This window comes from Littorina saxatilis, linkage group LG7 (assembly GCF_037325665.1).
Source record: "Littorina saxatilis isolate snail1 linkage group LG7, US_GU_Lsax_2.0, whole genome shotgun sequence".
NCBI classification, from domain to species: domain Eukaryota; kingdom Metazoa; phylum Mollusca; class Gastropoda; order Littorinimorpha; family Littorinidae; genus Littorina; species Littorina saxatilis.
In genome coordinates, this window is record NC_090251.1 from 10998377 (window position 1) to 11022981 (window position 24605).

Genomic DNA, 24605 nt, shown 5'->3' on the forward strand with positions numbered 1-24605 from the left:
CTAAAGGCGGAGGGAACTTAATAATGTCCCTGAGAGAACCTATCCTGCAAAAACTAACGAGGGCAAGGCAATGGCCCCATCAAGTTAAGAGCAGGAGATGTCCAGGAGGTAAAAAATTAATGAACACGTCATCAGACCTCCAAAGGGCTGTTGGCAAAACTTCGCAAAGGCGAGAGGAACACCACCAGCGAGAGAAGAACCCAAGGCTCTGGACTCCTGTAAAGGAACAGAGGGAGGACTGAACGCCCCCCCCCCCCCCCCCCTTGTGTTCAATAAGCCACCACTCATAGGACTGTTCTATGAAAGTAGCAACAACTCTTGTGAGAGTCAATTAAGAGAAGCCTCTTTCACCTACAGTGTAAAGATATAAGAACATGAGCTTATAGCTCTTAGTTCCAAATGACTGAGCGCAAATCAAAAAAGGATTTAAAAACTCTAACCAGACAGTTAGACAATCCAAAACGCCCAGAGCGAGAATCCTCCCGAGAGGAGGGAATTAAACACCAGAGGAGATTAACCTGGTTTCTGATTCAAAGAAATCTGGCCGAAAAACAGTGAAAAAACGGAACTATAAGCTCCAAGGCTACATCCTCCGGTAAAACACCCAACAACACATGTGTTTGTTTGCTTAACGCCCAGCCGACCACGAAGGGCCATATCAGGGCGGTGCTGCTTTGACATATAACGTGCGCCACACACAAGACAGAAGTCGCAGCACAGGCTTCATGTCTTACCCAGTCACATTATTCTGACACCGGACCAACCAGTCCTAGCACTAACCCAATAATGCCAGACGCCAGGCGGAGCAGCCACTAGATTGCCAATTTTAAAGTATTAGGTATGACCCGGCCAAGGTTCGAACCCACGACCTCCCGATCACGGGGCGGACGCCTTACCACTAGGCCAACCGTGCCGGTACAACACATGTGCCTCACTGCCCTTCGGGGCTGAGGCCCAGAGTAAGAAGAACAAAGTCCTACGCGTTAAACAAGGGGACGCCTCTAAACCTCTTAAAACAAGGTCCTTTGATCATGCCCGCAAGAGCGCCATGAACATCAGAAGAGAGGTCTACAGCAGTCCCTGCAATGTACGGCCCCCGGCGTGAGCGGACACCTGACATGTACGGACACATTTGCTCGGCACGGAGTGTTTTCCTTCTATATTTGCCCTCCCTTAAACGGACACCCGCAAAACGTGGACGCGGACACTCATTTTCGGTCCCAACAGCAGGTCATACCTCCAATGTATGGACAGACCATCATCAAATGTTCACCACAACAAAGTCGATAACAGAGCAGTCCGGTTCTTGGTACAAAGATCACAGCCGCAATGGCGTGATGACAGTCACTGATAACAGTGCACGTGTACCCATCAGGAGAGAGGGGGGGGGGGGGGGGGGGGGGGGGTAGTTTTGGTCAGGAGTGGAGTACATGCGAAGATGCCAACATGAAACTGCACTGTGCTCTTTATTCTTGTCTGTTGGACGTAAACAACAGAAACCACATGTACAGTCGATGAAGGTCCTGAGCGAAAGAGAGTGAAAAACGGCCACAGTTCTCAGCATCGTGTGTCTGTGTGTAACCTCTTTCATTGACAAGATACTCTTGTTTCCCCTCTGCCTTGACCAGTGAGTCGGTTGCCTAATCTGTGAACCCTTCAGTTGTCTTGCTTTGTCAAAAGTTACGACACAGTCAACTGGTTTTGCTCTGAGTGAACAGTGCAGCTGGCCTCTCACAGCCCCAAACAGTACATGGCTGGAGGGAGTGAGAGAGAGGGAGGGGGGGTGGAGGGGTAGCTGGCTAAACTCTGTGGGGTGTCCGGTGTCACTACATGTCAGCAGGAAGAGCATTGGAGAGAAATAGAGAGGTGTACTCTTCCACACAATTTCCAAGCATCAGTTGTCACGGTTTGGGGAAGGCATTAGTGAGGGAGAATGGGAGCTGTGTTATGTACAGTGTATTTCCGACTGAAGAGTGAAAAGTCACTGCCATGCCACATGATCGGCATGCAGTCAATAAAGCCAGACAAGAAGAAAATAAATTACATGACTATGACATGCAGCTCTATCTGCTGCTATTTTTTCAAACTGGTTTTCAAGCTTATTCTTTCAAAGCATCTGCACACGCTCCTCTGTGCTGTGTTTGTGTGGCTGCTTTCGTATGTCAGTGCATGGTGAGTGTGTTCACTGCCTTGAGGATTTATTTTATCTCTTCTTTTCAACACTTTTCATACAAATCATTTTTACAGAACGTTTAAAGAAGTATTAGGAGTTTATTGTTATTGTTTAGTAGCCACAAGAAGTGATTAGCATAGATTCAATCCTGTTGTTTGTGTGTCTCTGTGTGAATGTATGGCGGAGGGGGTGGTGTGGTCACCCCTCCCGTGACCGGACACCTGCAATGTACGGACAGTTTTGCTATGGCCCAAGGGTGTCCGTTCATGAGAGGGACTGCTGTATTTGTTCCTAAGTAGCTGAGATAGCTGAGACGCCGGAACCTCCAAAAAGAGGCCGAGCTGCCCAGAGCCAAAAGGAAACAGAGGTGATTAACCACCTGGATTGAGAGAGGGGAGCTAAGGAGTTGCACCCCCGCTCTATACACCAATTTGGCCAAGGAGGCCAATGAGGGGCATACACCGAGAAAGTGGAGGACCTATGTGCTTCATGCACCAAGACCAGAGTAAAAAAAACCTGATCTGTAACACAAACAGCACAACCTCCAGCCCTGTATGCAGATGGCCCAACCCGTGTGCAAGCCCTGAGAGGTACTGTTGAGCGAGTCGGCCAGATTATAGAGCCGGCCGGGGAGATATTCCCCTGAGAAATTAATTTAGTGTGAAAGAAACCAAATCAGAATCCCGTAAACTCTGTCTGACAGGGAGTGAGAACTTGCTCCTCCCTGCTAGTTCCATAGAAAGCAACAAAAGTATTGTCCGTATGCAGCTGAGAAATAAAAACCCATATCATCGTTAAGTCCCCCGTAAACGGAGGACACTGACTGATTCTCCTTAAGAGGAGATGGGGGCTAGGGAGAAAAAACCGAAACCTTATCCACCGGAATAGCCACCACAAAAGTGCTACTCGAAGGGTCGAAGAGCCACACAGAGGTTTCTAAGAAAAGGCTAGCAGCCGATTCACTCCCTGCCCCGCACTAAGTTACTGCTTGCTATCGGCCATCTTTGAAAAAGCTAAAAGGCCGAACACCGTAGTCCACTTAGAAAAGTAAATTTCTAAAGCGGCTGTAAACAAGCAGCTAACACAACAAATCAATTCAACAAAAAGGACAGGTCTCACCAAAAGGCGAACAGGTAAAGGATCCCACGTGCCCGAATCATCAAAAAGACGAGGGCTAGGGAAAGCCAAGTGAGCAGTCAAATTCCGCACGTCTTACGTGTGTCGTCGAAAGTCGAGAATGATTATTCCGGATGCCGGTGCTCACGTGGTGCACGGTGGGTTGTGGGTAACCAGGTGGGACAGGGCATAGCAACGGCTATGGCGTCTGTTTTTAGCTTGGTTACCACCCTTGCAAGGGCAGGTAATTTGAGTAGTTTTTCGACATCTAGCATGTGAGATTGAAATCAATGCATCTATGAGAATTGGAGTAAGAATATGTAACTTAATATTGATTATAGATATAAACGTACCTAACCTGGTTACTGGTGTTTTTTTCTTTTTATTTAAATGAAGTAGGTAAATCCCATCAACAACAAAGACAAAATTGCTAACAAGACACAACTCTTAACAATTATCTACCATAATTAACTCAAAATAAACTAATATATTATGTAGCTTTCTGTTTCAAATTCGTCTTTAACACTTTCGCGACGGGACACTGATAAATCAGTAACCGCGCTGACACGCCCATGGACGGGACGCGCATTTTTCAGTACCAGTCATACAAGGTACAAGACTCGTGATTGCTTCCCGGTTTTTGAAGATTGCAATAAATTGAGTTGTTTCCCTTGATACACGTGGTTTTCTCTTCCGGCTTGATCAAATTAGTGCAGATTTGCGTGGTGTTTTCGAACAAAAAAAATGAATCGAAGGCGAGCCTTGTCACGGGAGGAGATTCTCCGGATGTTGGATCTTGAGGATCCTGTAGATCATGATACATCGTGTCGTTTTAGCCTCAAGAAAGCGATAATAGCAGTGATATTGAGGAAGAAACAGTCCCGTTGTTGCTAGTACGAGTCGGCAACTACACGTGGTAGGGCGTGATACTGCTAGACAAACATGTATCTCGGAATCGTGCAGGAGCTATGGGGGCGTGGCAGCACTGATAACAATGGATGGCTGGAGCCTTCAAATCCTTTTGGAATTGTTCATAGGTGTACAGTTGGTACTTTGTTGTGAAAATGTGACTTATATTCAATATGGATTACCTAGACATCATTTGGTGAGTGTTACAGTTTTGTTTCATTTGAGTCAGGATGCTGTGAGAGAATGCGTGATTTGCTTGTTTTTTTCTTTGTACTGTCTCCTTATTTCTGTGTACAATGTTAACAATATTTCAGCTAATTCATAGGTTTTACACCTTGTTTGGTTATAACATTATTTATAATACTTTCTGTTAAAAAATAACTTTTTAAAAAAGCAGTGGAAAATAAAACACACAAAAAAACGTTAAAAAACACAAATTATTCCCCTTTCACCCCCCTTTCACCCCCCTTTGCTAAAACAAATCGCGTGACAAACTTATAAATAGCACGACTGAACTGGGCATCCATTTTTGAATTAGTACACAAAATTTGGTGGTGATTGGACTTAATTCAAGCTTGCTAGCAGTTACTGATTTTTGGAAAGTTTCTTGGTGGCAAGCTTGGGCAGGCAGGACGTTAACGCCGTGGCAGTGCTAGTCACAATAGTGTTAAAGGTCGGGCAATATTATTCCATTAATCATGAGGAAAAAAAAATCAAAATTCGTTTATAATGTGCTTAATAAAGTACACCGAATAGCGTTTACAATGTGCGCTACTTTTGCCAGTAGAATTATTTTGTATCTTACATTGTGTTCAAAACTGGTTTCAAAAAGTGCGTTCAAAAGGGGAACACTTCTGTTTAGAGTGAAGTCTATTGAGGCAAGGTGTTTGACAGAAACCACTGGACTTACAGACTTGATGGGTGCTTGCCTGACAACTGCACAGGCATTGAGGTGCTGTGAGGAACTCCTGTATGTGGTACCTGCACACGTATGCAATCATGAACAATCACACACATGTGAAGCACATCTGAGCGCATGCGCGCACACACACACACACACACACACACAAATACATGCACCCACAATCACACATATGTGAAGCACATCTGAGCGTGTACACACACACACACACACACACACTTGATTATTCATGTTAGAAACCTTTAGCTGCTTAGTGAACCAGAAAGGCTGCATAAAACAGAAAGAAAACCTACGACAACCAAAAATAAAACAAATTGCCGAAATTTTTTTCTCTCAGGAATATCAGGGGTGGGACTCCCCTGTGATGAAAAAAAGAGGAAATCCCTTTTTTCTAGGGGGGTTCGGGGGCATGCTCCCCCGATTTTTTTAAAAATGGTACATTAAAATCTGTGCAATCTGGTGCATTTTGAGACTAAAATTCAACTCGTTTGGATCAGGTAAAAAAGACATTCTCCTCACCACCTCCCCCCCCCAAAAAAAAATCCCAATCAAACATATAAATACTTTCACACAACAATGGTAACATTGTAATGGTGCATATTTACGTAATGAACCATTAATCCATAATCCAATACTGGCAATAGTATGATCCAAGTGACGCCCCAATGCATTTAGGCTCAACATGACTATTAGTTATCAGGAGTATTAAGTCAGCACAATTTAACTCTCAAGCCTCCAGTGTTCTGTTCCATCTTCACTTCTCTCCATATCATTCAGTCAACAAGTTATAGATACTGTGATGAAATGGGACGCGGAAAAATAGATTACTCCAGCGGAATTCGTAAGTTGTCCGCGGAAAAGTCCCACCCCTGAATATAACTATAGAAATATTCTTTCTTGAAATTGGATGAGTAAAAACATCATCATAGGCTAATCTTCAAGGTGCCGTACACTACATACGTGGGCCCCTTGTAACAAGCACAGGCACTCCTGTATGCAGGTGAGAGTGGCGCCAGAGGTAGCCTTCAGGATCAGCAAGTCCTAAAAGACAACAGATTGTGTACGTGGGAAGGACGGTACCTTTAAGTAATACACACATCTCCACATTTTGTAACACTTTTCACAGGTTAACATATACACAGTTTTACATATACACATGTTTACAGTTACACTCTGATTCTGTGAGGCTCATTGCACAACAGTTTAGTAATAATTCAGAACCATTTTTTTTTTTTATGATACACAACTACAGACACATATCCTTTCAACTACAGACAAAATTCCTTATAAGACTTTGTTTCATGACAATATTTTATCAAGACAAGAGTTTCGTTTTTCCGCTTAAGTTTTTGAACAGTTTTCGTCATGTTACAAGCAAAGACAGATACCAAACATTATTAAATAAAACAAGTCCCCTCATGGTATATTGACTTGTACTATATAAACAGGTTGGATTTTGCATAATGTACATTTTTACCCAAAAAATGCAAGCTATTTTTCACCTACCTTGTCCAGTCCGCTCATGAAGCAGCTCTCCTCACCATATGGTAATGTCTAGCACCAAGAGAAAATGGGGACAAATTCAATGATTCATTACATTGACAGTACCAATTGCATGGATAAGGCACAAAAAAAAAATAGGTCTGCTTACGGTAACCCGACCGACCCTAGTTTTTTCGCGCAACCCTAGACTTTTTTTTGGCATTTGGGGAAAAAAAAAAAAAAAAATTCTTGTTTTTTGGGCAAAATAACGTAAAAATATGGTTTTTTGGAAAAAAAAAAGAAAGAAAAAAAAAAAAATCCCGACCTACCGACCCTATTTTTTGGGCCTATGTTACCGTAAACAGACCTATTTTTTTTTTGGCCTAACGTAACACACCCTATTTGGAACCATCTCAATTTTGTATAAGTATAGAAAACACTGATTTCTTTTTTATTAATTTATCTTTGAACCGTCTACACTAAAAACACCATGAGGAGAACATCACATTTTTTGGGGGGTTTTCGTAAATAAATAACTGAACTTAAAGGCACAGTAAGCCTCCCATAAACCATCACAGATACTGTCAGGCTTTTACACACTGTACAAACACCATTTCATTTAAGACACTCACCGCTTGAGAACATTCTAGGTGCCCTCCATAAAGAGCAAGCAATTATCAAAGAATTTATTTTTGCCTGGTTTATCTTACCTCTGAGCCATTGTGAACCCGTGTAATCCAGTTTCCCTTTTTTCACAATTTAGCCGCCAGTTTGTCATTTCAATGCAAATCTCTGTAAGCTTATCTGCAATAGCACGTTATTGTGTACCTTTGAATCTGAAATGCAAAATTAAAACAGCTGCGAACTAGAGCAGTGGCGGTTAACGGTTCAGAGGAACTGGCGCCAGGCAGCGTCGTCTGCTACGAGAACCACGACCTTGTGTGACCCTGCTTCCGGGCTATATTTTTTTAAACTTTCAAAACTTCGTATTGTTCTGATCTTGTCTTGATGAAAAAAGATTTCTTTTATGATTTAAGAATGTTTGTGTAACAAGCTGTCAATTTATTATTTAGATTTCAAAAGTTAGGTCAGAAGCGCAAAAAAGCACCGTCCGATTGTCTGACAGACAATCCGCAAAATTAATTCTTTGAAAATTGCTAGCTCTTTACGTAAGACACCTAGGATGTTTCCGTTTGGTGAGCGTTCAAACGGAAGGGTGTTTGTTCTGTGTGTAAAAGCCTGACAGTATCTGTGATGGTTTACGGGAGGCTTACTGTGCTTTTAAATAGGTAATGGCCATTGAAACATGTCCCCAATACGGTAGACGGCCACAAGTGAAACTTTTACTGCTTATAAAATATCATGATCATCAGCTAGAATCATACCACTGGTTACAGCAGAAAACACCCATTCTCTTTAGAATTCAGCTGTAGCATATATGTGAGGCCTATATAGGCACTTAGGCCATTTGGGAAAAGTTCAACTCATCTGAGACAGATTTTTTAATCATTTGAAGTGCAAAGGAAAGCGTCTCAACCAAACCAATAGCCCTAAAGTAAAACCAAATAAAATCAATGAACTCACGCAAATTTTTTCATTGAGTCTTTCAGAGTAGTCGAAGGCTTCCGTGAGGTACTCCTGGACTTCAATGAAAGGGGATGCTATGCCGCCACTTGCTTCCGTATGCTGTCTACTGCTCAAGAAAAAGACAATCAACCAATCAATCAATGTTCCATCAGCTAAATCAATTAATCAATCAATAAATAAATCAACCCACGCTTTTCCTTCTTCTTCAGCGTTCCAGAATTTTCTGGTTACGTGTGAGCTCGTTTGCCCATTTGGGTTCCCCACACTAGTCAGCTTCACTCCGCTTTTGTTGAGTAGGCATGCTGGGTATTTTTGTGTTTCCATAACTCACTGAACTCCGACATGGATTACAGGATCTTTTCCGTGCGCACTTTGTCTTGTGCTTGCGTGAACACATGAAGGGGGTTAAGTCACTAGCAGGTCTGCGCATAAGTTGACCTGGGAGATCGGAAAAATTTCCACTCTTAACCCACCAGGCGGCAGCGACCGGGATTCGAACTCACGACCTCCCGATAAGGAGGCCGACATCTTAACCACCACGCCCGTCAACCCACGCTTCATCAGCCAGACCAACCGCTTTCAAAGACCCTTACGGTTTGCCAGTTTTACTGTTAACAGATTAACTTCGGAAATAACTCTTGTCATGTTTGTATGAGTTTTGAAAGAGTGAATACTCCTGCTTTTGCTGAGGCAAACTTTTCACACATGCTCCTTGTCCACATGTTTCAGAAATATCCCTCGCTAAAAGATAGAATACCGAAGGCGCCATATTAGAAAGTTTTCTGATGATTTGGACCTTAAAAAGTTCAAAGGACATTCGTTGTACTGTAATTTAAAAACACCTGCAATGATTTGCTCAAAATTGCTCAAAAACTGTGCCAAATAATGAAAGGAATATTGAATGAGCGAGCGGTTTGCTTTGTCCAGCTCTTCTGTTAGGAGTCCGGACTTTCGGTCGTCATTACTATTTTTGACCAAAATATGACATTTTACACAGATTGTGACAGTCAGTGTTCCTCAGAGACCTTGCTAGCGGTGGAGGTGAACAATGACTGTCGAAATCTGTGTTAAATGTCATATGTTGGTCAAAAATACAAATAACATTTATGCATCGATTCATTCTGGTTAGAATTCCTTTTAGTTTTTATGATTGAACGCACACAAACATGCACTATTTTGTTGTTTCAGCTGGCATTAACAGGCAGGTTCCACTGTCCTCACCTTGCCCCAGCCGTGCTGTGGACACTTTCCTCACTGCTGTAGTGACCTCTCAATCGATGGGACGCCTCCAGTCGCCGCGGTGTGCTGCCCTCTTTACTCGATGCCGAGTGACTCGGTTGGTGCGGTTGCTGCAGACAAGAGCATGCACCTTGTAATGGCCCTTGTTAATCCATTCCCGTGAGATTTTGCATCATTCATGCACATTGTAATGGAAGTATACTCCATTCCCATGAGATTTTGCATCAATCATGCACTTTGTAATGGATGTATACTCCATTCCCGTGAGATTTTGCATCATTCATGCACATTGTAATGGAAGTATACTCCATTCCCATGAGATTTTGCATCAATCATGCACTTTGTAATGGATGTATACTCCATTCCCGTGAGATTTTTCATCAATCATGCACTTTGTAATGGCGCTTGTTAATCCATTCCGTGAGATTTTGCATCAATCATGCACTTTGTAATGGATGTATACTCCATTCCCGTGAGATTTTTCATCACTCATGCACTTTGTAATGGCGGCGGCGCTTGTTAATCCATTCCGTGAGATTTTGCATCAACCATGCACTTGGTAATGGAAGTATAATCCACTGCTGTGATACAGTGGTACCTCTATCTAACGACTTTGAAAATGTAACCGAAATTCGGTCGTTATATGGAGGGGTCGTAACATGGAGGATAGTTTTGTTATGTCCGGTCCGTCAATGATCCGGAATGACATTGGCATTTTGATTGATGCCGCCCACAAAATGTTATTCTTTCCTTAAACGATAATGGTAACCTGTTTTCTATTCAATTAATTACCCACACAGTTTTCTTGCTTGTTTAATCAAGCCCCGCGACTACTCGTGGGTTAAGGTTTGAAATAAAGAAACAGGTCAAACGAAAGCATGCGGTCCCAAAACATGCACATCGATGTCGATACCAGCTACTAATCATAGTCATACGATACCCAGCAACGATTTGGTTAAAAACAAAGAAAAGTGTCCCAAACGCAAGGAACAAAACAAATAAGAGCCGCGGCAGTGTGTTGAAACTGATGTAAAATTGTAGCCAAAAGCGTCAGTTTTCACGATGAAACTTGACTCGCTCATTCAAGGGACAACTGCACTACGGACTGTCCACAGACTTGAGTAATTTAGGACACTCCACTGCTCACCTTCAAACTTCACCGACGGGATTTTGAGGAGAATTTATTGATTCAAACGAACGCGTGGTTGTATATCGCGTCATTCGGTCACGGATCGGGGAAAACCAAGAACAGTTCCAGATTTCAAAACCCATGTTTGTCGGTTTTGGTTCGATGTTCGGATTACTTTCATAACGTTTCTGTAACTTTGCGTGTTTAAAAGGTAGGAGTTTCTGCACAGTTCTTTGCAAAATGAAGCAGACATCTTGCGAATGACCTTTATCTATTCAATATAAAGTAATGAACTGAGATAGAAACGAAAAACCATGGCTTCAGCCGTTTGCGTGCCGAAGCGATGTTGTACACGGACAGGATTTCAGCACGTGTTTGTGTCCGTATCGCTTACTCACTCGACTGGAGATATAAGTTAGAGTAAACCAAACCCGTAATAATTTTGGGAAAAGTCGTTATAAGTCCATGTACGGACGGTCGTATGTCGTATTAGAGAGGGGGACGTAATATGGAAGTGAGAAATACTAAGACAAAGAAGGAGAAAAAATCCGTCAGAGAAAAGTCGGTCGTAATACTGAGGGACTCGTAAAAGAGAGGGGTCGTAAAGAGAGGTACCACTGTAAAGAGAGCCACTGTAAAGAGAGGTACCACTGTAAAGAGAGCCACTGTAAAGAGAGGTACCACTGTATTTTACATCAATCATGCACTTTGTAATAGACTTATGATGGCACCCGTGAGATTTTGAATTATCTGGTGAGTTAACATTATTAACCTGCTTTGAATTAACTGTATAGCAAATCCAAATACAACGAGTTTCTAATCTACCTTAAACAAATTCTCAATCAATAAGTATTAAACCTAGTGTCATAACTTCATTAGCAGAAAAGAACTCAGAACTTTACAAAGGAGCTAGCACTGTGCTGGAGTAAATTGGAAATTTCAGCTTTAATCCCTCGGTTTCTTTTCGGAAATAACAGAAAAGGATACGTTTAGCAGTCATCCGTATCGATTTTGTTTGCATAATTTGTCATACATTTTCTGTATCAAGATAAAATACATGTAGCTGTTATACTGTTGGACTAGTAACCATGGCTGTTTTTTGTGGGAGTTAGTCTTCCCACAACTCCCACTTTTGAAACAAAAACTGTCTACCAATCACCCAGCACATACACTGAAGCATTACATACCTGTGCAATGTTGGCTGTGTGGTATTCAGCCGTTGACCGTAGACGGTCGACCCAGTGCTGTCTTTCTCGTGCATCAGATGCTGACAAAAAAAAACAAGCATTTGTATAAAGATGCTATTTTTTTCACTTAGTCCATGCAGCAACAAAAGAGGCACCCTTTTTTGTGTGTCCGATCTGATATTACCTGTTGCAATGATTTCCACATTTGAACAGATAACAAAACAGGCAAGAAAAAAAAATTGCATTTCAAACTGCTGTTCAAGCAGCAACTTACACAAGAAAAAAATGCACACCAACCACTAGGAGTAAGAAAAACAAAGTCAGACCACAAAAGACATTCTCATACACACAGACACACACACACACACACACACACACACACACACACACACACACACACAGACACACACAGACACAGACAGACACACACACACAGACACACACAGACACACGGACACACACGCACACACACACACACACACACACACACACACACACACACACACACACACACATACACACACATAAAATACACATACCTCTTAGTTTGAAGGCCTCCCCATTTGCAGCCGTGACTGTGAATGTTTGCGAGTCTTCTTCAGAGGGGCTGATGATCGCAGCCTGAAAACAGCCAAAACTTGATTTGTAGTTGTATAATATGTTACAAGTTTCTAGGCTAAGGTAAGATCGAACTGTTAGGGGACTTTCGTTTTTGCCTCAACAGTGAAATTGAACTTTGACAGAAATCGAACAAACTTTCCAAACAAATTGGGATCATGAAAGGCTTGATACATACAGTGAATGTCAAAGGTCAACCAGACTTTCATCTGTCTGCATGCCATTGCACTCTAGAAGAGTGTGAAGTTTCTAAGTTCTACATGAATTTTGTTCTTCAATAGACGACCGGGCAGCCTAAAACTGATGACTCTTACGACTCTCCGTATTGGGGAATCAAATAATAAGAATTTTGTTTGTTTGTTTGTTTATTTGTTGCTTAACGTCCAGCCGACTACGCAGAGCCATATCAGGACGAGGAAGGGGGGGATGAAGGGGGCCACTTGTCAAGCGATTCCTGTTTACAAATGCACTAACCCATTACTTGTGTCCCAGCAGGCTTTAGTAAAACTAAATTAATACCTACTGGAAGATTACCAGTTTCCAGTATGTTAAAATAGGCTTAACCTATCTACTGCTGGACTTACATCAGAACACTAACAGATTAAACTATACATGAATCGCGAGACAAGCGGCAAGAGAAGAGATTTTTGGAAAAAATACAGGTGAATGAGCAAGAAGGCAGAAAAAAGAAAAGAATTCATGAAGAAAAAGAGAGCATGACAGGAAAGAGGAACCAAAAATCTACCTAACAGCAAACTAGAAAGCTCCTGCGGTTCCAAAAACAGGAGGGGCCTTTAATTTCATAACCGCAGTGCCCCACTGCGGGAAAATAATAAGAATACTTTTTTTCATAATCACAACAATGTCTAAGACAACCTAAAAATGGTTACAACGTAACAGAAAATACAAAATAAAACTTCTTACAGCTAGATGCACACAACCTCTTGGACGCTGTTTCTTGTGTTCTTCTTTCTGAAACAGACAACACCATGTCTCTCTCAAAAAAGAATTTAATTAACACAGAATATAGCAATTAACTGAGTATCAATATGAACACAAACAACAGCAGAAATACCTAGAACTGCACTAGAAGATATAACTATAAGTAGTCCCTTAAATCCTGAATTTTGTTTCCAAGGCTTAATACACGGTGTCAAGGCTTAAATCAGGGATCAATCCAAAAATAGAAACTTAGGTCACATTGAAATTTATAAGGAAAAGATCAGCTGCCATAAGCTCTTTTTAAATACAACAACATTTACTCTTTTGTGCTATCCTTAATACTTAACGAGGAAAAAAAGATCTCCGCTCGAAACAACAATTATAAGTTTCACTACCAATTGTCACCATGCTTTTCATGCCCACAACAATTTCAATGTGTGTTTCTGTGTGGCTTACAGTCTGAGTCACTCCCTCTCCCTCTATGTACCAATATAAACTAAAGTCAAATAATATAAATTGTACATCTTGAAGCTAAAAAAAATGGACTGAAGGAAGATGGAAGGAAGTAAGTAAGCAAGAAAGATGAAATACAAAGAAAGAAATTACGATAAGAAAACGAACAGAAAGAAAAGAAGGTAGAAAATAGAAAGACAATCAATCAATCAATCAATGAGTCTTATATCGCGCATATTCCGTGGGTACAGTTCTAGGCGCTCTGCAGTGATGCCGTGTGAGATGAAATTTTATACGGCCAATAGATTGCAGCCATTTCGGCGCATATTTACCTTTCACGGCCTATTATTCCAAGTCACACGGGTATAGGTAGACAATTATTAACTGTGCCTAAGCAATTTTGCCAGGAAAGACCCTTTTGTCAATCGTGGGATCTTTAACGTGCACACCCAATGTAGTGTACACGGGGGGAGGTTCGGACACCGAAGAGAGTCTGCACACAAAGTTGACTCTGTGAAATAAATTTCCGCCGAACCTGGGATCGAACTCACGCTGACAGCGGCCAACTGAATACAAATCCAGCGCGCTACCAACTGAGCTATATCCCCGCTACCAACTGAGCTATATCCCCGCCCAGAGAAAAGACAACAAAGAAATGAAGAAACAACACACAACCAACCAAACAAAATACAGCGGAACAACCCTTTCAAGACCCCCAAAACTGAGAAAATCAGGTCTTAAAAAAGAGGTAGTCTTCAAAATGGAGGTAAATTTACAGAGGAGATGAGCAGAAAATGTGAAAATGCAGGGGGGAGGGGGGGGGGGGGGTCTTAACCTTCACCGGGTCACGTTTAGGACTACACAGTCCGGATGATGTGGGTCGTGTACGAACCATACTTTCTAAAGAAGGACTCAACGTAAAAAGTATGGGTCGTACACGACCCACGCCATCTGAATAGGGATAAACTATTTACCGCCTCTTTTCAGAGTATGGGTTCTACACGACCCACGCCATCTGAATACAGATAAACACAGTACAAATTAACATGCCTTTTTACATTTAGTCAAGTTTTGACTAAATGTTTTAACATAGAGGGGGGAATCGAGACGAGGGTCGTGGTGTATGTGTGTGAGTGAGTGTGTGTGTGTGTGTGTGTGTGTGTGTGCGTGTGTGTGTGTGTGTCTGTCTGTGTGTGTGTGTGTGTGTAGAGCGATTCAGACTAAACTACTGGGCCGATCTTTATGAAATTTGACATGAGAGTTCCTGGGTATGATATCCCCGGACGTTTTTTTCTTTTTTTCGATAAATATCTTTGATGACGTCATATCCGGCTTTTTGTAAAAGTTGAGGCGGCACTGTCACACCCTCATTTTTCAATTAAATTGATTGAAATTTTGGCAAATCAATCTTTGACGAAGGCCGGGGTTTGGTATTGCATTTCAGCTTGGTGGCTTAAAAACTAATGAGTGAGTTTGGTCATTAAAAATCGGAAACTTGTAATTAAAATTATTTTTGTATTAAACGATCCAAAAACAATTTCATCTTATTCTTCGTCATTTTCTGATTCCAAAAACATATACATATGTTATATTTGGATTAAAAACAATCTCTGAAAATTAAAAATATAAAAATTATGATCAAAATTAAATTTCCGAAATCGATTCAAAAACTATTTCATCTTATTCCTTGTCGGTTCCTGATTCCAAAAACATATAGATATGATATGTTTGGATTAAAAACACGCTCAGAAAGTTAAAACGAAGAGAGCTACAGTAAAGCGTGCTATGAAGCACAGCGCAACCGCTGCCGCGCCAAACAGGCTCGTCACTTTCACTGCCTTTTGCACTAGCGGCGGACTACGTTCAGTTTCATTCTGTGAGTTCCACAGCTTGACTAAATGTAGTGATTTCGCCTTACGCGACTTGTTTAATTCCATATGGGTTGTCCACATCATCCGGACTGTGTATATAATTCAAATGACGTCATTGATTATTTGTTTATTTACAAAGATAATCCTTTACAAATTGGTTGATAGGAAGGTATACATGTACTGTAATGTTTGAGGATTACATGAAGTCTCAATCAAAAACTCCCAATAGCTTTAGAGACATAGACACTTTTGTGAGTCTCTGGGTTGTTCACGCCCCAGGAAGAACGGTGAAGGTTAAAAATAGAGAGATCTTACAAAGGGGGTTAGACTTTAAAACAGAGACTGACTTCAAAGTACTCCAGCATCCCTGAGTCTGGCTCCAAGAGAAACCAGCGCGTCTGCCATCCCTTCATCAGGTTGGTAAATTTCAGTAGCTGACCCTCCATCTTTGGCCTGTGTGGGAAACATATTAACAATTATGGCTTGAAATTGCTGAAACCAGGTGTTACTGTGAAATGAGAGAGAGAGAGAGAGAGAGAGAGAGAGAGAGAGAGAGAGAGAGAGAGAGAGAGAGAGAGAGAGAGAGAGAGAGAGAGAGAGAGAGAGAGAGAGAGAGAGAGAGAGAGAGAGAGAGAGAGAGAAAGAGAGGTTACAATGCATAGGCATGTGTTTATGTGCGCACTCAGTACCATTTTTTACACCAAATCCCCATGGGTTGGTGGTAGGGATGAGATTTATGTGTATGACTATGAGTGCATGTCTCTGTTAGTGTCAATCACTTTTGGTAATCACTATCTTACTTGAGGGGTGATAAAGATACAATGCAAATATATCTTGTTGCTTCTTTATATCAACATACAATTTATCCATGTTCAAAAGTGTCTGCATATCGATTGTGCATGACTGTGTATAAATGAATAGACAATTTTTTTCCTCATATCATATTACAGCTGGAGGCACAATAATTCAGCTTTATCACCAAGTGATTAGGGCATGAACAGAGAACAAAGAGAAAGAAACAAAACACAAAAGGTATCTAATGAGTTTCCAAACAATAACCAAACCCACCTATTCTTTTCTTAATTGTAAGAACTTGTTCATTGGACTTTCAAAACACTGTTTTCTGACATTATGATAACGCACATTTAATTGATTAATGTAATGACAGCATCAAGGAAAACACTTCATGTTGAAGGACACAATGAACTGGAGGAAAAGGTATTACTATTAGACACAAAGTATATTTTATTGGCTTATATGCATGCCATTGGGACATAGAGAATACTACATGGCTTGCTGTGTATAGTACCAGATTTACACGAGTTGGTTTTTTAAATATTGAACTGCGAGCGAAAGCGAGCTGTTCACTATTTGAAAAAGCAACGAGTGTAAATCTGGTATAAAACAGCAATAGCCATGTAGTATTCTGTTTATCCTACAAACTGTACTTACGTTACTGAAAATGTCCTGCAGTCGAGGCAGCTAAATTGAAGACGCTTGTTTTGGAGCCTCGATCTCTTCTAAAGCCTCGTGCAATCTATTACGTCAAAGCAAAGAAACGTCACTTTCAAAGTGTGGCGTGACGTCTTAGTTCTAAAAATTCATCGAGGGTAATTAGCGAGCGCATTTTTTGTTTTCTATGATGATGTTTATCTCAGTGACTGGCATCATAAGCAGTGGAAAAACAGGTCCCTGCCAGACTTGCTTGACATGACCTCATTTACATGTTATACACACGTGTGATTTGAACGGCATATCTCACGAGTGTCTCTCTCACGTATGTAGGATAAAGCCCATTTTCAAACAGGCATACAAATGACAATACATTCTGAATCAAATGAAAACCATACCTTGGGTTTTTACCCTGTTCTACGTCTTCAAATTCCTGAAACACAAGAAAATCAAATCAGATGATAGAAGTATTTTAACCCTAGAACTAGAACATTTTATTTATTTATTTATTAAGGAGATTTCTATTGCGCATAACTAAAAGCACTATGCGCTTAAAACATTATTATTCAAACAAACCAAAAAGCACCAAAAAAAGAAGCAAAATCTTCAACAAACAGAAAGAAAAAGGAAAGAAAACATGCAGCTATGCAGTTCACAAAAATGGTTTAGTGCACACATGTCATGACATTTTTACCACAAACGCACATTACAAACGATCGAGAAATCAAACGATTGAGAAATTCAACTGAACAGCTTGCAATTCTTTAATCATCCCAGTACACAACAGAAAGCTTTTTAACTTTTGACTTTGTTATGTTATTGACTTTTTCACTACAAATGTTTACACTTACAGCATGCCATAAAATAAGGTGTAAAAGCCTGTAATAACACATGATAAATGTATGTGTTACTTTGTACAACATGGCTTTTCTTGTGTTTTACATAAATTGTGTAGTACATGTATACATAAGGCCAAATAAAAAAATAGTCTGTTTACGGTAACCCGACCGACCCTATTTTTTTCGCGCGACCCTAGACTTTTTTTTGGCATTTGGGGGAAAAAAAAAAAAGAAAAAAAAACAATCTTGTTTTTTTTGCAAAATAACGTAAAAATATGGGTTTTTGGAGAAAAAAAAAATCCTGACCTACCGACCCAATTTTTTTGGCCTATGTTACCGTAAACAGACCTATTTTTTTTTTGGCCTAACTCAAATAAAATTGATTGCAAAAACAAGTTGGCAACAGCTGTGCTTTGTTCATCCTGAGACCACCATTTTAATGAAGATTTTTTTCTCTCACACATGTGTTCTAATTAACTCTGCACCGCTCTCTTGGGACTACTGTGCATAATTTTAATTTTGTTACACAGTGGTAGTGGTAACCTGCAATTTCAGCCCCCACCACCCCCATAGGACAGTCCCTCCCAATAATGAACAAAGGACACCTCCCCTTGTCCCTTTGTAAGTGTAAACAAGTCGCGTAAGGCGAAATTACTACATTTAGTCAAGCTGTGGAACTCACAGAATGAAACTGAACGGACTGCATTTTTTTTCACAATGACCGTAGTCCGCAGCTAGTGCAAAAGACAGTGAAAGTGACGAGCCTGTACATGTTTAGCGCGGTAGCGGTTGCGCTGTGCTGCATAGCACGTTTTACTGTACCTATACCTCTCTTCGTTTCAACTTTCTGAGTGTGTTTTTAATCCAAACATATCATATTTATATGTTTTTGGAATCAGGAGCCGACAAGGAATAAGATGAAATTGTTTTTAAATCGATTTCGGAAATTTAATTTTAATAATAATTTTTATATTTTTAATTTTCAGAGCTTGTTTTTAATCCGAATATAACATATGTATATGTTTTTGGAATCAGAACATGATGAAGAATAAAATAAAAGTAATTTTGGATCGTTTTATAAAAAAATATTTTTCATTACAATTTTCAGATTTTTAATGACCAAAGTCATTCATTAATTTTTAAGCCTACATGCTCAAATGCAATACCAAAGTCCGGCCTTCGTCGAAGATTGCTTGGCCAAAATTTCAATCAATTTGATTGAAAAATGAAGGTGTGACAGTGCCACCTCAACTTTTACAAAAAGCCGGATATGACATCATAAAAGACATTTATCAAAAAAATGAAAAAAACGTCTGGGGATATCATACCCAGGAACTCTCATGTAAAATTTCATAAAGATCGGTCCAGTAGTTTACTCTGAATCGCTCTACACACACACACACACGCACAGACACACACACCACGACCCTCGTCTCGATTCCCCCCTCTATGTTAAAACATTTAGTCATAACTTGACTAAATGTCTTTCTTTCTTTATTTGGTGTTTAACGTCGTTTTCAACCACAAAGGTTATATCGCGACGGGGAAAGGGGGGAGATGGGATAGAGCCACTTGTCAATTGTTTTTTGTTCACAAAAGCACTAATCAAAAATTTGCTCCACTACTGGGGCTTGCAACGTAGTACATGTACAATGTATTACCTAAATACTGGGAGAATGCAAGTTTCCAGTACAAAGGACTTAACATTTCTTACATACTGCTTGACTAAAATCTGTACAAAAATTGACTATATTCTATACAAGAAACACTTAACAAGGGTAAAAAGAGAAACAGAATCCGTTACTCGCCTCTTACGACATGCTGGGGAGCATCGGGTAAATTCTTCCCCCTAAGCCGCGGGGGGTTTGACTAAATGTAAAAAATGACCAAAATATACTGGTCATGTTTAAGGACACCCTGTAGTTTAAGGACTCTTTCCGAGGTTCAGTGTCCTAAACTCCTATCACTGCAAGTACCACCGTGATCAACAAACGAAATATATACACAAAACAACCATCAAAAACAATTTAACTGAATAAGTCTCTAATCTCCAAGTTGAATGAAAACCAGCTGTGTCACAATCAGGTCGCCCATGACCTAAACGATCACACTACAGTGTCTAATGCAACCACTTATTGATCATACGTACATACTGGCTCAATCCAATTGTCAATAACTGTGATTTGTTATGTGCACATGCACCACTAGCACTGGCTTATAGTTATAGACGAATTCCGAAAATAATTGTGTTGTGTTTGTATGGGTTGTCAAAGAGTGAATCAACCCATACTTTTAGTGAGACAGGTCAGATTCATATAATTTATATATTATAAGCATGTATCTGAAACATGTGGTCATGCAATAATAAATCCGACTGTACAGTGGTCGCCGCTTAATAAAGCCACTTCTGGACCGACGAAAAATGGCTTTAATAAGCGGCGGATTTATTAACCGGCGGTCCAGGAATACGTCATTTTCGAAAGAAAAATTTTTTGTTTACGTCACTCAGTCAGTTTCTTTCGTCATTTACACTTGTTTGAATCTAAACAAAACTTCACGAAGGATGTGGAACTTTTGTTTTAATTATGTACATGTACGTGTACTTTGATCACTTCGGTACATCAATAATTTCACTGTCACCGTCACGAATCATTACTCGGCAGAGAAGAACGATTTTATGAGTATTTGTTTGTTGGTCGTCTTCCACATCAGAACAAGATAATGCGAGTTTTAGTCACAAACTACGTGATTTCTCTGAGAAAACTGGTTTTAATAAGCGGCGGGTTGGTTTTATTAACCGGCTTATTCTAATACATAAGATATAGCGATAAATCCGGACCGTCCGAAATCGGCTTTTATAAGCGGCTGGCTCTATTAACCGCGGTTTTATTAAGCGGCGCCCACTGTATTACTATTAGTCATATTGTTCAGTGTCATTAATTGTCATACGCTGTCCACGAATGTCACATTGAATTTTAATGAAAGTCAATTGATACAAAATTAAAACAAAAGTAAGCATTATTGGAGGTCTGAATGGATTAAAATATTATGTTACTCTGAGAAATTAGACAATCAAGAATTCATAAGGATGACAGAATGACCTTACACACACGCTCTATAATTGTATTCAGTTTCCCAGAAAGGCCAATATTATTCCATTCATAGCAGAAGGAGGGCTCTGCATATATAATATAATTTATGTCATTGACAATAAGTTACAATTCAGATTTGTTTCACTTCACTGCAGACCATAATGGGTGTTTTGTGTATAAACTTGAATGGTCAAACACACAAGTGCACTGACACTTATAGTTCTATACACACATCACTTATTTTTACAAATCAGAAATAAACATCTCACAATAATATCAGTTAATTTTTATCAATAATATTCACATACATGTTCAAGTTCAAGAATCTAGACTGTATAGTGTATTAAGGCCTAAAAAAAAAATAGGTGTGGTTACGGTAACCCGACCTACCCTATTTTTAGGGGCCGACCCAATAACTTTTTATTACATTTGTCAACAACAACAAAAAAAAAACGAGTGCAGCAACAACAAAACAAAAAAAACGAGTGCAGAAAACGCAATGAAAGCAAAAGCGCTCGAGTCACACACTTATTTTCCTGTCAAGTAGGTTTAATATGTACACATAAAAAAAAAAGTAAAAAAAAAAAAAAGTGATTGCCTACCTTCCTACCCTATTTTTTTGGGCTATGTTACCGTAACCACACCTTTTTTTTTTTTTGCCTAATTGTAAATTTCAAAACAAATAATTTAAGCTCTCATTGCTGATGTCACATGCAACGTGCCATGAATACACATTTCATAAAATATTTGTTTGTTTGTTTGTTTGCTTAACGCCCAGTCCACCACGAAGGGTGATTTGAGGGCGGTGCTGCTTATATGACATTTAACGTGCGCCAAACACAAGACAGAAGTCGCAGCACAGGCTTCATGTCTCACCCAGTCACATTATTCTGACACCGGACCAACCAGTCCTAGCACTAACCCCATAATGCCAGACGCCAGGTGGAGCAGCCACTAGATTGCCAATTTTAAAGTCTTAGGTATGACCCGGCCGGGGTTCGAACCCATGACCTCCCGCTCACTGGGCGGACGCCTTACCACTTGGCCACCGTGTTGCGGTTATTTAATAAAATATGAATTATAATGCATACAGCAGGGACTTTAATTGTTTTGACATAGATCTATACAAATAGCTTTTTGTCTCCACTCAAACTTTGCCACATATAATATATATATATACCTTTTAACACACAAAGCTTAAATGCATTTTGTTATCAAACTAAGTAAAATGTAATAATTTGCATTTATTCTAATGTTGACATACACTATAGCTGGTCAACACAGAAACAAAACAGCACGAGACCCCCTGCTAATCTTGGAAAGATTTGATCAAAGAAATTCATTTCAAATTACTTCAAAGCATCATCGATTTTGACAGGTGAAAATCCTACTTATTTGTCATTTAATGTATGAGGAATACACGAGTTGAGAGCACAGAGAAATAACTGAACGTAAAATTTTAATTTACCACTATCTCTGTCACTACTTCAGTTTCACAGTCAATGCTCCATCCAGTTTGAATTCACTTTGTACACATCAACACACATAAACACTGTGATGGTGTACGCCTACAATGCCAACAAGAGTAAACGAAGTGAAAGTTCAATGACAGCGGAACAGAAGTTCTGTTGACCTGCTTTTGCAACACGATTTAAGACTCGTAATTCTCCGGATCAATCCAGAATATCTTCTTAAGTTCTTTACGTCTTACACCAAAGCCTAAAAACGATCCATAGTTTCGCTAAAGCGATGGATGCAAAGACATGTCACACGTGTGACGTAGGCCGTTGACATGATTGCAGCTTAAGTATCATACGATCAACAATCTCATCAACAAATCTGCGTCTAAAAGATACATTGCAAAGGAAAGAAAGTTGACAAATTTCTCAAAGCACACCCTACTTTCGTCTCCACAAAACCTTCTTGTTCAGGACATAAACAAAGCCGTATGGAAAACTAGGTGCACAGGAAACACCCACCTTGGCCCGTTGCATGACTGCTATGACCTGGAGGCGTTCCGCCTCAGACAAGCCCGATAAATCCGGCAAGGCAAAGGTCATTGGCATATCGCCTCCGTCGGCCGCCATGTTCACAAGCTGTGTTGGACTTATCCGGAAATCGGTCAAAGGGAGATAATTCTAACATTTTGAGGATGTTTGTTTTAATGCGGTTGCGTCCCTTGCCCTGATATCTCGAGGAAATTCTTCGCAACACAAAACCGATCCCCCATGTGTAAATCACAAAAACAATCCGAACTGCGTGAAAATAAAAATCCCACTAACAAAATAAAAATAAGTGCATTGTGTTCTTTATTATTTCCTGAATTCAAGAATATACATAATATAAATACTGATGCGGCGTGTCTAAATGGAAAGGCTATGGGCTCATACTGAAAAAGTACACGTAACATTTCATCTTCGTTTTGTTTTTCGGTGATCACAAACTAGGTTCATTTTATTTTATGAACTTCCTTTGGTTTTTACATTTAGTCAAGTTTTGACTGAATGTTTTAACGTAGAGGGGGGAATCGAGACGAGGGTGTGGTGTATGTGTGTGTGTGTGTGTGTGTGTGTGTGTGTGTCTGTCTGTCTGTCTGTCTGTCTGTCTGTCTGTCTGTGTGTGTAGAGCGATTCAGACTAAACTACTGGACCAATCTGCCACCAACATCGAACGCAGAAGAAGAAGAAGAACTGGACCAATCTTTATGAAATTTGACATGAGAGTTCCTGGGAATGATATCCCCGGACGTTTTTGACGAGCCGCAGGAGCGGCGAGTCATATGGTCTCGGCTCGAAAGCTGTCTGTGGAGGCTGCGTGCTATAATTAGCTGACCTGCTGCGCGAGCAGTCACTGCAGAGTTTTGAGATAACTTTGTAACACGTTTTATTTTATGCTCCTCAAGAATACAACTTTGGGCAACGTGCCACGTAAAACTACACGCAACAAGGATTCAGTAGGTACCAAACATGCCTTGGTCAGAAGTAGAATGTAAATGAATCTTTATAAAGAAGTAGGCTACCTCAAACGACAGCCACAGCCACGGTTGGGTTCACGGCATCAAACCGATGCGACTCTCCGTCATATCATACACGTAATCAATCAAATAGATGACTAATAAACATGTAAACTACATGTATACGTCTATGGTCGGACATAAGAAAGGAGAGCTTCCCCCGGGCCTGTGCATGTGTTGTTCGTTGTGCGCCGTGTGTAAATGTACACAACAAACTGACGACAAAACTGAGACAGACCTTTTATAAATAAGTGGCAGGCTTACAGGAATACAAAGAGGCGCAAGTTGAAAGTAATGGATATATCTCTGGAAGATGCCATCAGTCCAAGTTGTCAAATGAAATGAAAGATGACAGAAACAGAAGTTTTCCATACATATGTTGGTGTTTCAAAAGAAGTTTGCATTCTTTCAGATAATGATATAGACGAGGTGGCTGTTTGTTATGAAGTTTCAACAAGCCAACATTCAAATGATTTTACTTCATCTACAGATTTTCTAAATTCAGCACTTCATAACTGTCATTATGAACTTGGAATCAGAGAGAGACCGTCTTTCCATTGTCATTCATGCCATAGATTTTT

At 40.3% G+C, this 24605-nt stretch overlaps 1 protein-coding gene across 3 annotated transcripts in view; it reads right to left on the reverse strand.

Moving 5' to 3' along the window:
- Positions 1-24605, reverse strand: part of LOC138970674 (oxysterol-binding protein-related protein 11-like) — a 59030-nt gene that overhangs the window by 27849 nt on the left and 6576 nt on the right. Inside the window, exons 1-11 of one of the 3 annotated variants that reach the window (XM_070343145.1) lie at positions 22991-23118; positions 17479-17513; positions 15976-16081; positions 13287-13334; positions 12284-12365; positions 11745-11824; positions 9411-9538; positions 8187-8295; positions 6627-6674; positions 6081-6161; positions 5109-5179 (exon numbers count right to left, since the gene is read on the reverse strand). In XM_070343145.1, coding sequence (XP_070199246.1) covers positions 5109-5179; positions 6081-6161; positions 6627-6674; positions 8187-8295; positions 9411-9538; positions 11745-11824; positions 12284-12365; positions 13287-13334; positions 15976-16081; positions 17479-17513; positions 22991-23098 — 896 coding nt within the window. In that variant the 5' untranslated portion in view covers positions 23099-23118. The other 2 variants (XM_070343147.1, XM_070343146.1) reach the window with 2 other exon arrangements.